A 16,480-nucleotide genomic window follows, 5' to 3' on the forward strand; every position below is an offset into this window, starting at 1 on the left:
TCTTTTAAATTAAAATTAGAATTAGGCCATAATTGTAATTAATTATCAATTATGTGATTACAATTATAATTGACCACTACCGTATATGATTTTTACACAATGGTGCAGTAGATATTACACAGATTTATAATCCTCAGTGAGGAGGTTTTTTAGAAGCAGCATTATTTTACATGTAACTGACTTTTTTTGCGTTATAAAGAAAACAAACTTCGGACGACAGCTGGCTACCAACAGCCACGGTAAACCAGTAAACAATTATGTTTCCTTCTAAATTTAGCCCGTGACAGCTTGTGGCGTTACTTGGATGAAAAGCCTCTGATTTGTAGTTAACATCAAGCCTGCAACACGCCACAAATATCCACTGGTCGCCATGGCAGCGGCATGTTATTAATAATACCCAAACAGATGCCTAAGCACCGCGCTGCCACTTAAGGCTGATCAACGCGCCACAAATCAACACCTATGATTGATCAGTTGTATTTATTTTACACTGGTTGGAAACACCCATAGCGTGCGTGTACGGGCCGTAGGTGGTGTTGTCATTATACTGCCTTTGGCGGCACTCGGCGGGTCATAATAATAATACATTTTATTTATAAGTGCTTTTCAAGAGACTCAAAGACACTTTACAGGTTAAAAACTACAGGAAATACAAAAACAAAGAAAGAACATCAGTGCAGACAAGAATCAGTGAACCTTTCGTTCTTTGGTTATTCCATTTTAAAACCAAATCAAAATAACAAATAAACAGTGTGGTTATTTTGTTTTACTGACAAAACCAAAACAGAAAAAATCAAAAACCAGACAAGCAGCGTTTTTCAGTTTTAAATTTGTGCGATATTTGGATATTTTTGGGTAAACTATGGACGAGAGCTTCATGTTTTAATCTCACCACACGGAGTGGGCCCACAGATGGGGGCGGACTTTTACTCCGTGACAAAAAAGGAGCAACGCGTACTGTAAGTCACATTACTGATGAACTGGTGAATAGAAACATTATTTATACATAATTAAATCATAACAAAAACATAGATGTCACGTAAAACATACACATGATATTTGATTAAAGGAACCAGAGGTAGTGTAATGGATCTACTGGTTCTCCTCGTTACCTTTAAGGTTAGGCTCAAAACATTCCTCTTTGGTAAAGCTTTTAGTTAGGAACCAGCTCATAGCTCATAGTTAAGATGCAATAGGCATAGACTGCCGGGGGGGGGGGGGGGGTCTGGCATGCTCGGTTGGAGAGAGGTTGGAGAGGGCGTTAAGAGAGAGGTCATTTAGGTTACAGAGGGACCGGAGAGGGTCCCATTCCTCTCTCAAACACTCCCTCTATGTCTGCTTCTTCCCTTGTGTGTTTGCTCCTGTACTCCTTCTGGCTTTTGTCTTGCAGGTCCGTGGGATCCTCAGTGTGGAGTTACAGAGTCTCAGCGGCTCTGTCTCCACCCTCTCCTCTGCACACACCCAACACAGCATAACGTGGATGGCTGTTCATCATAGGAATGGGATCCACACAAGGTTCCTGCTGCTTAACAGAAGGTTTTCCTTGCCACCATGATGAATTCATGTTGGGTGTGGGATACATATGTATGTGTATATACGTATAAATGCATATGTGTGTATCCATAAAATGAAGAGTCCGTCCTTAAGACTGCTCTACTGTAAAGTGTCTTGAGATACCATTGGTTATGATTTGGCGCTATACAAATAAATGATTGATTGATTGTGATCAACTTCCACGTGTGTTGACGGCTGCCGTTCGTAGCTAACAGTATTAAATTGTGCAAAATAAATTATTTTACTGCCCTCAAAAAAGCTGTAATTGTTTTTGCAAACGTGTCAAATGGTAGAAGTTCTAACATGTATTGTTCCTCACACCAGCCTCACAGTTGATAGTCAGTCACCAGTTTATTTGGATACTATTTGGACCGTAACACTGTTGGGTAAATATGGCACAATATTCACAGATTCAGACTTCCAGCATCAATAACTCTTTAACGAAATGTCATCGACACACAAATTACGCCTCTTTGCCATTGGTGTGAGGTGGACAACATCTTACAAAATCATTTTATCAAACAGCAGCAGAGTAAAAGTCTGCCCCCATCTGTGGGTCACCTCTGTGTGGTGGGATTAAAACATGAAGTTCTCGTCCATAGTTTCCCCGTCAATATCCAAATATCACACAAACATTAGAATTAATTTTAAAACAGAAAAACGCTGCTCATCTGGTTTTTGATTTTTCTGTATTTTTGTTTTGGTTTTAAGTCAGTAAAACAAAATAACCACACCGTTTATTTGTTATTTCAATTTGGAAAAACAAAGAACGAAGGGACACAGATTCTCTAAACTTCTGCAACAGCAGAATAAGCTACAATACAAAGGGTGTGTTTAATTACTGCTGCTGCAACCCAGACCATGAAGCCACGCTACACAACTCACTCACACGTGCTGCCCCTAAGCGAGACACAGACTAATGTGGGTCACATGTTAATATTGTGATGCTGTTGTTGATAAAAGTGCTTGTGACAGACTTGGACCTGTCATCCAATTCCTGAAATTTTTGAGTGAGAATCAAATATTGACTCACACTTTGTTTTTATTGTCATTTCAGGATCAAATATAGAGTTATGATTTTTGGTTCAGACCATTCAGTTCTAATTCCTGTAATGCATTTTCATTGTGTTGGAAAGGAATGTTGATGATCAATGCAACAGACGTTAAGGCCAAATAAACTTCCTGAAATCTTTGCAAACATGCTTAATAGAGTTAATTATTGTTACTAGTTTTATCGTTAAATGCTTAAGATGTGCAAAAGGAATGTCACGCTGAAATTACATCATGGGAGATACTGTGTGCAATTTACCATTGAGCCACTTAACTCATTGAGTGCCATTCATGTCTATAGCAGCAGCCCATCTTTGGATGAGATCACCCGTGATGGGCAGAGATAGGAGGGAGAGGAAAAGAGTTTACAAGACAGAAAAAGGCGCTACGAGAGTTGATGCTGAAGTTCCCAGCAGCTCACAGCAGCGCACACACTCGACCAGAGCATGTGTGGAACCTAAGTAGACTATTGAGAGTGTCGCGATAGTGAGAGAAAACGATCAAAAAAGCGGGGCAAGCGCTGACACTCGACTGTTGCTTTTGTAGTTTAATAGAATGAAACCAATGTTGAGGTATCCCTAAAGCAAAAAAAAAAAATTGCTTCAAAGTCACTAATAGGTTTTTTCAGAAAAAGGCTTTATTCTCAGCTTTTTGTCACAAACCTGCGATTTGTGTGAAACTTGCTTCTATTCAACTGCAGATTAAAGAAGTACGAAACAAGCTAGAAACAAAATTATTTTTTCTGATGAAAGTAGAGAGTCAAATCTTTCAGAATCTGGTTTCAGATGTCAGATTGTCATAGGAAAAAATATTCTGTGGGTCTTTAAATATCAGCCAAAATGCTCTAAAACAGCTGGCACTGAGGGGGTAGAAATATTGAAAATGGCTGGCACTGAATGAGTTAATTTATGAAAACAAATAATGTTGAAATGCATGAAATCATCCCAAAACATGAATTCTGTCATTGCACAAAATTTTGTAGTGCGAGATTTGACATTTGTGGAGAAACAGTGTGTAATGTGTAATCTCCCAATTCATGTGTGTAAGGCAATATTCTGATTTTGTTTCAATAAATCAAATTAAATATTGCAATTTTCACTTCAGGAAGTGAATTCCATCTGCACGGAAAATCAGAGACCTCAGTTATTTCCATGTATGTGCTCATGTTCTCTGTTGACATATTTACAAATGTTCCCTTAAAGATTGTTTTTCACCTTGTGAAAAGTGCATTATGAATAAAAAATAAGCATCATTCTTGTTCTGCACTCGTACAGCATATTTCTTAGAGCATTGAGATGCTATTTATGTTGTTTGAAAAAAAGAAATGTGTCAGAATCACCGTAAACAATCAGCTTCATTATCAACTATACTACAGTAACCATTAGAGACAGACCTGAGGTTTAGTTCAGTGTTTACTGCTCTTTACCTTTAGCATAAACCCTGTAGGAATCACAAATTAATGAGGATCATTTATGTTGTATTGTTTATAGAATAATAAATAAGTTAGGTTGTTTTATGACCATAAGTCTCTCACTCTGTGGCTTTTTCCCTTCACTAAAAAAACCCAAAACACATCTTTATGCTTCTCATATTGAACACAGTTATGATTGTCCAGATAAACTGTAGTTGTATTCAAAAAAAGAAATACAAGCAGTCACAACACAAATCTTCTCCTAATGCTGAACAATCACAGTGAATAAAATCTGAAACAATACTTCAATATGCAGGTAGATATGTTGCAAAATGAGGGAGCTTGTAGAATGTGATGTGAGCGTGTGTATAAAAAATCCACACACGTGACATGAATTAACATGTCACAAATGATGAAACTGGAGATTTCAAATTTAAACCCAAAGACAATATTCACACTTGTGATCTGAATGTGAAGTCACACAGAATTTTTTATTTTTTTAAATACTCGTGTAAATTTTCACTTCTCAAATCTTCCGCGACCGATGCACAAACTACTTTTCTCGCGTGAATCTGCACTGCTGTAGTTTTGTAACACATTTATCTGTTGCAAAAGAGATTTGTACCTGAACAAATGTTGGCCCCACCCATCCCACATGTGCCCAAATTATGGATTTAGTTTTTCTTATTGGTGCATGATTTCAAGTGTTACTTCATTTCTATGAGACAGATCATATACGTGTTTGTTGTGTTATTGCTTCGTCATATTATACACATTTCTCAATCCTAATCCCCACATATTGTTTACCTAGATTTAAACAAAGAGAAGCAATCCCCATGAATCTTTGTGTTCAGAAAAGACTCAAACAACATTTGTACAGGTACAAATCTCTTTTGCCACATTTGTCTCGCAAATGCTGTTACAAAACTCAAGCAGCGCAGCTTTACGCAAGTTGTAACCTCAGAGTTGTGGTTCCTTCAGGGAAAAGGTATCGCTCTATCAAATCTACTGCTCGCCATTTGAACAGTTTCTTTCCACAAGCTATGATGACTCTAAACAAGTCACTTTAATTTTGTATGGACTTTTTATTGTACAGAATCGACGCTATATTAATTTGATGTTACTCTTTATTGAACAGTATTTTACATTATATTATTTTTAGTGGCATTGATTGATTGATTGTTGGTTGGTTGTTTTTTTATTGTGAAACGTCTTTTTAAATGTTGACTGCACTTTGAGCTCCTTGCACATTTTTTTCCAATATGGTTTTCATACTGCAAATGGCTAAAAAACTGAACTGAACTGGTTGTAAATGAGCGATTAAAAAAAAAAAACAGTCTACACATTTGTGAATATTTTCTCTCTGACTTCACACACAGATCATGCGTGTGTGAATATTTTCTTTAGGTTTAAATTTTAAATCTACAGGTTCACATTTTTTCCCATCATTTGTGACATGAAATTCACTTCACGTGTGTGTGGATTTTTTATACACACGCTCACATCACATTCTACAAGCTCCCCCATTTTGCAACATATCTACCTGCATACTTACTTTAAATCTCTGTGTATTCCCTATGCAGTGCCTCCAGTGGTCAGAGAGAAACTAAACACAAAGCCTGTATAATGGCAGAAAGAAAACCAAAGAGTAGAAAAACCTCAGAGTGATGTTCATCGTTCTGCTGCAGGACTTCGATGCACAGTTCTCCCAGTCTCGTCAAATCCTCCAGTCTCTTCTCTGGAGCTGCCTGAGGGTCTCCTGAACACAAGGATACATATCTGAGGGTTAGATTTACAGGTTCTCCTCAACTGCTTATCGTCATGACAAGGACTAAGTCAGGGTACCAGAACCAACTCCTGGTTACATCAGCAGAACTTCAGGAGAATCAGCCAAAGCATGGCCTGAGAAGGTTTTCTATGCTGATGCTCCTGATTGTAATTGGTCAGTTCACCTAGCCTACAGCAGCCAAGTCTTAAATCTCACTGCATTGTATCCAGGGATGGACTGGCCATCTGTTATACTGGGCATCATCCCGGTGGGCCATTGACCCGGAAAAGGTCGGTCCGGTCCGCTATGTTTTTTTTTTGTTTTTTTTAGATGAGCGAGTAACAGACATCGTAACAGGTGGCCAATAATGGTCGATAATGCCAAAAACATGACAAGAAAAAAAGTGAAAAGTGACTAAAATTGGACAAAAACGACCAAGATTGGTCAAAAAATGGGCAAATAAAGAGGAACCAGGTGGTATGTAATGATAAAGGGTAGCTTAAATGAGCAAAATGTGGCAAACAATAGTGAAAAATTGAAAAATATGGAACAAAAAGAAGCAAAATGAAGGGAGAAAAAAGAAAGAAGTGGTATTTATTGGTTATTTGGATAAAAGTAGCCAAAGAAAATTGAAGAAAGGACAAAAAATGGATGACAGTGTCAAAAAAACTTGAAAAATGGACAAAAAATAGCAAAAAAAAGGCTATTTATTGGCAAAAGCCACGATCTGAAAAAAAAACTGTTGCAAAATTGGAAGTTGCAAAACAGCCAAAAAATATAGATTAAAAAAGGGGTTAAAAGTGTCTGGGAGAATAATAATTAAAATGAAGACAAAGAGCCACATGTTGAGCATCACTGACTTAATAACATCTTCTATGTGGTGTCGCTGATAATGTAGTGGGCTGGTCTAAACACAAAATGCCAGGGCTGAATCTTTGTCCCTGCTTGTATCCCAAACATCGAAATGACCTCTGACCTTTGATCTGAGCGTATTCCATCAGCTGGCTGTAGTTAATGCGAGCTGCTTTCTCCAGACACCGCTGCACCAGTTTCTTCATGTCCTCTGGCGGGACAGGAGTGGTGATGTCCTTCATCAACACCTGCAATGATACAAACATCTCAGCATGCAACCTGGCATTTCAAAATCTATTTAGTATTTTTGACATAATCCTGTTAAAGCTGGGGTACTCGATTTATTTTCTTTAATTAAAAAAATAAAACATTATTAGCATCATATACTATATTGTAAAAGTAATTATTTTTGAAAAAATTGTACGTGAACCTAAAAGTCTTACCCTTTCCTGCAGTGACAGTGTTGCCTTCAGGGCCCCATCTGGTCGTCCAAAGGGAAAGCAGTACCTGCAGATGCAGAAAAGAAGCCAACAACACATGTACTTAGACACTACCTCCTCAAGGACAATGATGAGAGCTGAGCACCATCAACAGATGGCTTCTACGATCTGTCTAATTAAACAGATGCAGGAGCTGTTCTCACCTTTAGCTCCATCTGAGCACAGGGTCCTCTGCTGAATAATGGAAAGGACTGCACACACATTAGCCTGTGGTTGTGCAGGTAAACCCCTTGGGCCAAAAAAAGCTTACAGGCAGATGCTTTGGCTTTCTAAAGGGATTTTAAAATAGTTCACACTATTTCCTTGGAACGCAAATGCTTTATATATAATATATAGAATATAATCCATTCAACTTCTTCCGTATTACAAAAAATGTCATTGCTTGTTATGCAATATATACGTTATGCAGTGGTGGGCCGTCAGGGCCAGCAAGGCCTTCTTAGCTGGCCTAAATATAATCAAAATATACATTCATTTTTCTAATATATATTTTTCCACAAATATGTAGTAAATCATTCCTCATAGTTATACTCTTTGTTACATAGTTTTCCTCCTAATTGCACTGCTTCCAGCCTCAAGTTGAGAATTGGAGGCCTGGCTTTTATGTTAGAGCTTTTATCCAATCATATTCGCTTGCCATCATATGTTTCCAGGGTCTAAAATCTGCCCTCAGGTCTTCAGAATCAACAGTACGGGCACATGTAGCTTAAAGTAAATGGAAATTAGCTTTTGAGTTTACTATTGTAGCCTGACCTGCTGTAGCACCAGTGTAGCACCAGTATAGCACTGGAGCCAGCTCGTGGGCATGCAATATTTTGACTAGATACCATCAGCCTGTGGAATCGGCTTAGGCTGTTTTTTTTGTGACATCATAGGGTGGACTCTACTTCCTGCTTCTGGCACACAATAACTTTAATGGCCATGTATGTTATACACACAAGGAATTTGACTTGAACTGTGCGCTCTCTAACAATGTGAATATTACATGATAACAATCAACTAGAAAATATAAACAGTAATTAAAGACTAATATGTGCAAAACTAAATAGGAAAATATAATAAGATAATAATAATAGGATAACATTGCAGTAGTGCGGTGATGAGTAGCGCGTGCAAAAAGGATGATGATTTAAACACGAGTTAATTCTATTTCAGTATTTACAAATAATTACAATTTTGTGGCCCTGCAGTGATAATAGATGCCCATCTCTGATCTGGATTATAGGGTTAGGATTAATCACAGAAGCACATTATTCTGTAAACACTATAACAGTTGAAACAGAACGAATGAAACACTGAGGACTGAGAAGATCCAAATCACAGTGAAATGACAGTGAAGTGCATCCTTTGCACATAAATTGTAATTTAAAAAAAAATTCATAATCCAATCTGTAATTCACTTGTGTAAAGATCAGAATAGAAGGTTCATAACTGCATGTAGCAGGTTGTGAAAATAGTTCATTGCATTTTTATAACTTCCTCACTGGATTATAGTTCCAGCCAGATGAGGAATCTGGAATTTCACAGACATTTGCTGCAACTTTTAAACATCTTTGTTAATATTTTTGTTGTGTACTTGTTTAGGAGAGGCAGCGCCATAAATACAGTTTAGTCTGTAAAACAATTAACAGAAACAACAAGTGTGATGAGACCACCTTAGGGGGAAAAAATCCTCTTTCTGGTGAGGATCAGGAATCATCTGAGGCCCCATTGAGGAGCAGCTGTGGTTAAAATGTACAGCCCTGTATGAATGCTGAGCAGCTGAGCTCTGCTTTAATCTAAACCAAACTGTGGAAATCCTGCTCTTGTCTGGGAAACATTAGCATAATCCCTTCATTGTCCCAGCTATTGTTAACCAGCATTAGCCTCTTGTAGAGGTGAGCTAGTAATGACTCTCCCTGATCGGCCCCCCACACGCCCCTCTCCTTGGCCCTGACCGGCCCCTCCTCTCTGCTCTGGGGCCAGATGGAGGGCCCCTCTTAGGTGTGAAGGGTTTACAGAGCTGTGCGTTGGGACAGTTAATGGCACTGGTCCATTCAGACGAGTGTTGCTCAAGGTCTCGAGGCTGCCGCTTTCACACCACGCTCACAATGTGTTCATACGACGGTGGTGGCGCTGAATGGCAGCACAGATACAGGGAGGTCTCATCACCTGTTGTGTACCAATGATGGGTCTGGAAACACCCCGACGGCTCCTCTTTGCTGCTACGCTGGGAATTAGTCGGATAATACTGGCAGATAGAGCTACATTCCAATGATACTTTTAAACATGTCACGAAAATTACAAACCCAACTCATTCCCTTCCTTTGCAATAAAAAACAAAACAAAAACAAAACAAAAATAAAACAATAATAATTTAAAGACAACATAATAAAAAAATGTATTTCACCTGTAGTTCTGCACTCAGTTCTCATATTCATTTTGATATGATGACATATTAAGTGCACCAGTAGAAGGCGAATACCAGTTAGCAAAGGTTTATTAGAGGAGAAAAAAAGAAGGCCATTACTGATAGTGATATTGAATCATAACAAAATCTGATCGCGAGAGCGGACATGGGTTCGTCTGTGAATGGTCGCATTTACTGGTTCAATAAACGGGAAGAGATTCAAATTCTGATGTAGATGGTTATGATTTACAGTCTGGATAAACAGGACTGAATCATAACATAACATAACCACTAGAGCGGACATGAGCTCATCTATAAACGGTCGCACTTACAGACCTTGGAGTCGCTGTTAGCTTACCAATAAACGGGAAGAGATTTGTCACCTTTATAATAAGTGCTGACTAGGCCACTGGGAGTGAGGCCCAAGGCCAAGACAGGCTGACTTGATAATAATGTATCATGTTTTTCTGCAGTCAGTGCCTTCTCCTCATCCTTCTCTCTCTTCTCTGTTTCAGGTGTCGTGGAGCTGATGATGGCAGTTCCTGATCTGTGGTTCACGGCTCAACTAGTCTGGGACACTCTGATGTTCTATCTCTCTATCCTGTTCTGTTGGTCCTTCTGTCCACTAACCCCAACCAGTCGACGCAGATGGCTGCCACCTCTGAACCTGGTTCTGCTGGAGATTTCTTCCTGTTAAAAGGGAGTTATTTCTTCCCACTGTCGCTAAATGCTTGTTCATGTGGATCTTGTTGGGTTTTTTCTTTCTTATTATGAATTTAAAATTTTGATAAGCGCATTGAGATTTTTTTTTCTTTGTTGTAAATTGTGCTATACAAATAAAGTTGAATTGAATTGAATTGATAGGAAACCAAAATAATTAACCTGAATAATTTACTCAAATTAGGTGTCGGTGCGAATGCAAACAAAGCCAGAAACAATGGGCAAACGCAATGCAACCAGGGGTGGGCTCTGGTCCCCTATGTTTTTTTTGATTTTGATGAACGATTGGAGGCAAACATGGTAACCGGTGGCCAAAAATTTTCCAACAGTAGCAAAAATGTGGCAAGAATAGAGTGAAGAGTGACTAAAATGGGCCAAAAGCAGTCAAGAGGGGGCAAAAAATGGGCAAATAAAAAGGAACCAGGTGGCATGTAATGGCAAAGGGTAGCTTTAGTGAACAAAATGGTGCAATCAATAGTGAAAAAAGGCAAAAATGTGGAACAAAAAGTGGCAAAATTTAGGGTAAATAGGAAGCAAGTGCTATTTGGTGGCCAAAAGTCTGCTTATTTGGATGAAAAGTGGCCAAAAAAATTAAATAAAGGAAAAAAATTGGATAGAAGTGTCAAAAAGAACTTGCAAAAAGAGAAAAAAGGATATTTATATGCAAAAGGTAGCTAAAGTCTGAAAAAATTGTCAGAACTTTTTGAAAAGGGGCAAAAATGGGACAAAAAAGTTTCAAAATGGCCAAAGGAAATAGTTAAAAAGCGGTTAAAAAGTTTTTTGTGGGAATAATAATTAAATTAAGACATAAAAAGCCACATGTTGAGCATCACTGCCTTAACAACAGCTTTGTGTCCACTGATGAGATGATAGAACATAGATATAAACTTTATTCCTCCCCAGAAGGGGAAATTCAAGTGCCCGGTAGCATACAGTGTGTACCATACATTACAAACACATAACTAAATAAATAAAAGGTTAAAAAAAAGTAAGCAGTGGGCTGGTCTGGACAGAAAATTCCAGGGCTGAATTGCAACTGTGCATTCAACTGTGCGTCCCACAGACTGTTTAACGGGCTAAAAGTCCCATTGTTAAAATGTCTGTTGCGTAAACACAGCAGAGGATCCCTGTAAGTCATGGTTCTGCTGGGACCATGTGGGAGCTGTGTGTGTGAAGGCGTTCTTACCTAAAGTGTGTGATCTGGTTATCCAGCAGAGCTATGAGTCGGTTTCTGATGGCCTCAAACTGCTCCTTCTCATCCACGGTCACCGTCCCCATCCCATCAGGCCTGTCAGCAAACACACACAACACGCAAACAGGGTTGAAAGTAAATCTCCATTCACTTCTATGAAGCCAGCACTAAGAATCAGACTGGTAGTGAATGTGTGTGTTCAACGACATAAAAGATGGTTTTTTCCAACCTCATTCTATTGCTCTAACTTGAATTTGGGAGCACTTGGAATATAACAGTAGGGATCTTCAAAATCGGTAAAAGTGAAAAAAGTCAATGTAAACCTTTTTTTGTTTACGGAAATTAGATAAACAAAATCTATGACCCGAAAAAATCTGTGACCACAGGGGGCGACAGTTCCAACTCTGCTGTTTAGGAGACGACATGAAGAAGAGAAGAAGAGCAAAAAATCCAGACATAAACCATTAAACCAAACCTTCAACCATTTCTGACAAGAACACTGGTTCTTTGCAGCAGACAGATTCTACTTGGGTCGGCATTAATGAGCAGCAGTCGATGCTGGTTGTGTGTATTTACATTCACGGAGCTCTTCTTCTCTTCTTCATACCGTCTACTAAACAGCAGATTTTTTCGTGTCACAGATTGTGTTTATCAAATTTCAGTAAACAAAAGAGGTTTACATCAACTTTTTTACCTTTTACTGATTTTTAGAGCAACCCAAAGCAGCACAAGTTGCTATTTTGACAGAAAAAGCTACTAAATGATCCTGAATGTTTCACCTCCTATGGAACTCAAAGGACTAAAAGGGGCGATTTACGTCATCAATGACGTCATTTCAACATGGCGGCGCACAGGCTCTCAAACAGTAAACTATTCTAATTTTCAAAAGTTAATAAAACAAATATGGTGCAAAATAATGTGTTTAGTTAGGCATAGATCTTCTAATAAGGACATTTCAAAGGTTTTAGGCCACATTTGTAAAAACAGTGGAGGATCCCTTTAAGTTTGGGGCGTCACACCTTTGATAATGTGCTGATAAAATGACTCATTAGACGACATCTCTCACTGGCTTGTTTTGGTCTAATAATATTATCAGGCAGACAACACTCTACCATGACCTCAAAGTTACCCAATCAAACCTGGAGCTGCTCGCCCTCGTTCTCCTTCACACAAATCATCAAGGTAGCAGAGCGGAGAGCGGACAAAGGCAGAAACTGTTGGCTGAATGCTTCATTAATGTTTTGAAAACCGTCATTCCCTCTTTGCCATCGTCTGAATAGGCACTCTGCTAGAAAAGGGCAAAAATGCAATCAGTACCCAGAGTGACCAGCCTTGACTTTCTGGGCTTTTTCTGTGTGGCTGAAAGAGAAAAGCTGCCTCTCCAAACGGCAATTGCGGCCAGCGGTAGAATGAAGCGGTTGTCTGTTAATGAGCTGTTCTCATAAAAAGCCTTCACTGGGTTAGCCTCTGACCACAGCACCTTGAACACGGCCATGTTTGGTCCTGATGCTTTTCTGACTCCCAAACGTTGGAATAATGTGCCTGATGGGAAAGCAGCAAGTCGTGTGAGTCGAGGATACCAAAGCTCTGCTGATTGAATTGCCCTGAACTCTAAACGTGAAGCAACACACACAGAAACACACACATTCAGACATATTTGGAGCTGGATTCTAACACATGGAACTAACATGTGGTTAAATTATAAATCTAAAAAAAATGAGATTTGTAGGACAGCTTTTTTTTTTTTTTTTAAGTGCAGTCAATGATAACAATTTATTAACAAATAGATATATTTTTTTGAAGTTATATTTTATTGGGCATCATTTGTACTAAATGTATCATTAATATTACTTATTGTTCATTAGTTTATTTAGGAGTGACAGAACAGAGAGCATTGTTACATTTAAAATAGCTACTGATGCCATATCCATGGACTATCTAGCTAAAGGCTAATTTGCAGACCTGGTCCCCAACATAAAAGAGACATTATTATTATAAGTATACAGTATAATTGGTGTTATTTGTGTGTACCTACCTCAGTGTGTGTGTTTTTAGTATTGTTTGGTTGCTAATTACGTCGTTTTGTATGTTTATCTGTTATTTTTGCGTATTTTGTAGTAATCCATGTGTCTTTGTTGTCGTTTTGTGTGTTGCTGGTAACGGTCAGTATTTTTCTCTTTTAGTGTGTGTGTTTTTGGTGTCATTGTGTATTTTGTTGTTATTTATCTGTTCTTTTTATTGTTAAGTATATTTTTCTCTTATTTTGTGTTTTTGTTGTCGTACATAAAGCTCCATATTTTTAATGCTTTCATTTGTTTCTTTCTCTCTCTCTCTCTCTCTCTCTCTCTCTCTCTCTCTCTCTCTCTCGTGTTTTTCTTGTCTTTTTGTTGTCATTTTCTGCAATTTTGCATATTACGTCATCATTTTGTTCATTTTTGTACTAGTTTTGTGTGTTTTTGGAGTATTTTTTGTGTTTTTGTCTTGTATTTTACTGTATTTTGCTGCAATGTTGTAATTCTTTGTATTTTTTACTGTATTCTTTTGTGTGTTTTTCTTGTCATTTTGTATGTTTTCTTTGAGGGCCGCATGTGGCCCCTGACATGCCAGTTGCCTATGTCTGCCTTAGGCAAACCATTATTCAGATATTTTAAATGTACTATTATCCATGCCATCCTCTGAGTCAGACTGCATCAGATGACCCACAGTAGATTGGGTGAGAGAAGCTGGCAGGATGGGATGTTTGGGTTGGTATCTCTCACGGCGGAGTGGAGAGCGACAGCTTGTCTTGGTTGAGACACAATGTTGCTGCTAAATGAAGCGAGCGTGTTGAAGGTGAGGCTAATGCCAGTGCCGTTCCTGGACTGGAGAGGGGGCGGGGCTTAGGTTAGTACATTAACACTCAACTTATCTCTGCTGTAAACGCTCTGCAGCTGCCTGTGAGGATGCAACTAAAGCTTCCTGTCAACACAGGTGTAAATAGTACAGACTGGTATAAGTACTGTTACTTGATTGAAAATGTACTCAAGTACAAGTAAAAAGTAGCTCATTTAAATACTCAAAATAAAACTTACTAGTTAACAGGGTTGAAGTCAATTACATTTTTCAGTTACAATTACGTTTTCAATTAACCATGTTCAATTACAATTACAGTGACCAGCATTTTTTCCAATTACAATAATTTACAATATTTTTTTATCCTCAGAAAGTCAATTACAATTATGTTCCCAATTACAACTAATCACAATTACTGAGCCGGCAATAAATAATCTAATAAAACGTAATTATTTTATTTCTTACTTGTAGTGTGAAACAATTTGAGGACCGATAGAAAGGCATTAAACAAGAATATGTGCATTTTAATATATAATCAATATGTGGTTTGAAGTTTAATTAAGGGTCCAGCCACATTCCCAGATACTCGCCAGAGGTCTCCTTTGTCATTGGGGAGCAATCGTCAAAATAGATATTTGAGTCTCCAGTTTGGAGTAAATAGCGAGTGCCAAAAAGCGTACAAAATGTGTTTTTTCTGATTGAGCTTTAGGAAATCCATTCTAAGCCAGTTTAGGATACAGTTTAAATCTGTTTGTAATTTGATTTGAAGTTGAGACAAGTTGGGGCCTGAAAAATAGAGAGCAGTATCATCTGCATATAAATGAACTTGACATTTTGTACGCACTTGAGGGAGATCGTTAATAAAGATAGAAAATAAAAGAGGACCAAGAGTAGAACTTTGTGGAACACCTTTTTCCATAATAAAGATTGTGAATCTTTAAAAACTACAGATTGAAGTCTGTTATGGAGATAAGCACTAAACCATAAAAGAGCATTTCTGTTAGGGCCTATTGCATTAAGTTTGTCCAGCAATAAATAGTGGTCTACCAGATCAAAGTCCTTTGAAAGGTCAAGAAATATAGCACCTGTGTATTGGAGGCGAACACATCATTAGTACATTTAACTAAGGCTGTTGTTGTGGAGTATCCAGAGCGGAAGCCTGATTGAAAAGGTGATAATATACTGAAATGATTGAGATATTTACATAATTGATGAAAAAAATTTTCCTAATATTTTAGTAACTGCACAGATTACAAAATTTGGACGGTAATCACTTAAATCAGTGTTCTCTCCTCCCTTGAATATCAGAGTTACTGTTTCTGTTTTCCAGAAAAGTGGAATAAAGTTGGTGTCTAAAGACATGTTAAACAGAACAGTTAATGGGTATATTAATATACTGGATCCAAGCTTAAAAAAATTGGCATCCAAGCCATCTGGACCAGCACTACTATTTTTTTTTTATCTCAGAAATGGCTTTGAAGTACAACAGATGGTTGAATTCTAGTAAAGGAAAATGACGAATCAACTTGGTTTGAAGGACTAAAAGAAGGCAAATAATCAGGGTGCATGGCACTGCTAATAAAAGAAAAATATGTGTTAAAGGTCTGAGCAATTGTTAAAGGATCTGTAATAAAATAGTCATTGAGAAGGACACAATCAGTAGAATCATTGTTTGATTTGTTAAGAAGCTGATTGAGATGTTTCCAGAACTGTTTGGGATTATTCAAATTCTGTTTGTTAATTACATTGGAAACTTCAGAGTAAAAAAAGTCCCATGCATACTCAACATCAGGAATCATGTGAAATGTAGACCAGTTCATTTTGGCCAAGTCATTTATGAATTGTTCAGTATTGAGATTTTTGTCTAAAAAAGAAGAAGGAACAGACATTATGGACCAGAATAAGAGGCTCTCTGCAATTACAGGATGCAGCCTGCTATTTTTTACTGTATAATACAGTAAGAATAAATAAACAAATAAACACTTTATAATTTATAATTAGGAAGGGCCAAAAGCAATGACAGTTTCACTTTGTTCATGATACAAATCAACTCAAATTAACAAGCATTTAAAGTTTGCCCATCCATTTTTTCAGTCAATTACACTCTTTACGACATGTCAGAGTGACGTGCGACACGTCAGAATACGGCAAACAAAGAACGTGCTTTACAGACTGGACTATAACTAAATGAGGTGCTGGTAGTTTTGTGTCC

The 16,480-nt window shown here is 37.9% G+C and overlaps 1 protein-coding gene across 11 annotated transcripts in view; it reads right to left on the bottom strand.

The window, feature by feature from the left end:
- Window positions 1-16,480, bottom strand: part of cadps2 (Ca++-dependent secretion activator 2) — a 230,459-nt gene that overhangs the window by 59,348 nt on the left and 154,631 nt on the right. For all 11 annotated transcript variants that reach the window (XM_028449449.1, XM_028449448.1, XM_028449438.1 and 8 more), the window contains exons 14-17: window positions 11,431-11,532; window positions 7,079-7,142; window positions 6,760-6,883; window positions 5,674-5,774 (exon numbers count right to left, since the gene is read on the bottom strand). In XM_028449449.1, coding sequence (XP_028305250.1) covers window positions 5,674-5,774; window positions 6,760-6,883; window positions 7,079-7,142; window positions 11,431-11,532 — 391 coding nt within the window. The remainder of the gene's footprint in view (window positions 1-5,673; window positions 5,775-6,759; window positions 6,884-7,078; window positions 7,143-11,430; window positions 11,533-16,480) is intronic.

This window comes from Gouania willdenowi, chromosome 6 (assembly GCF_900634775.1).
Source record: "Gouania willdenowi chromosome 6, fGouWil2.1, whole genome shotgun sequence".
NCBI classification, from domain to species: Eukaryota; Metazoa; Chordata; class Actinopteri; order Blenniiformes; family Gobiesocidae; genus Gouania; species Gouania willdenowi.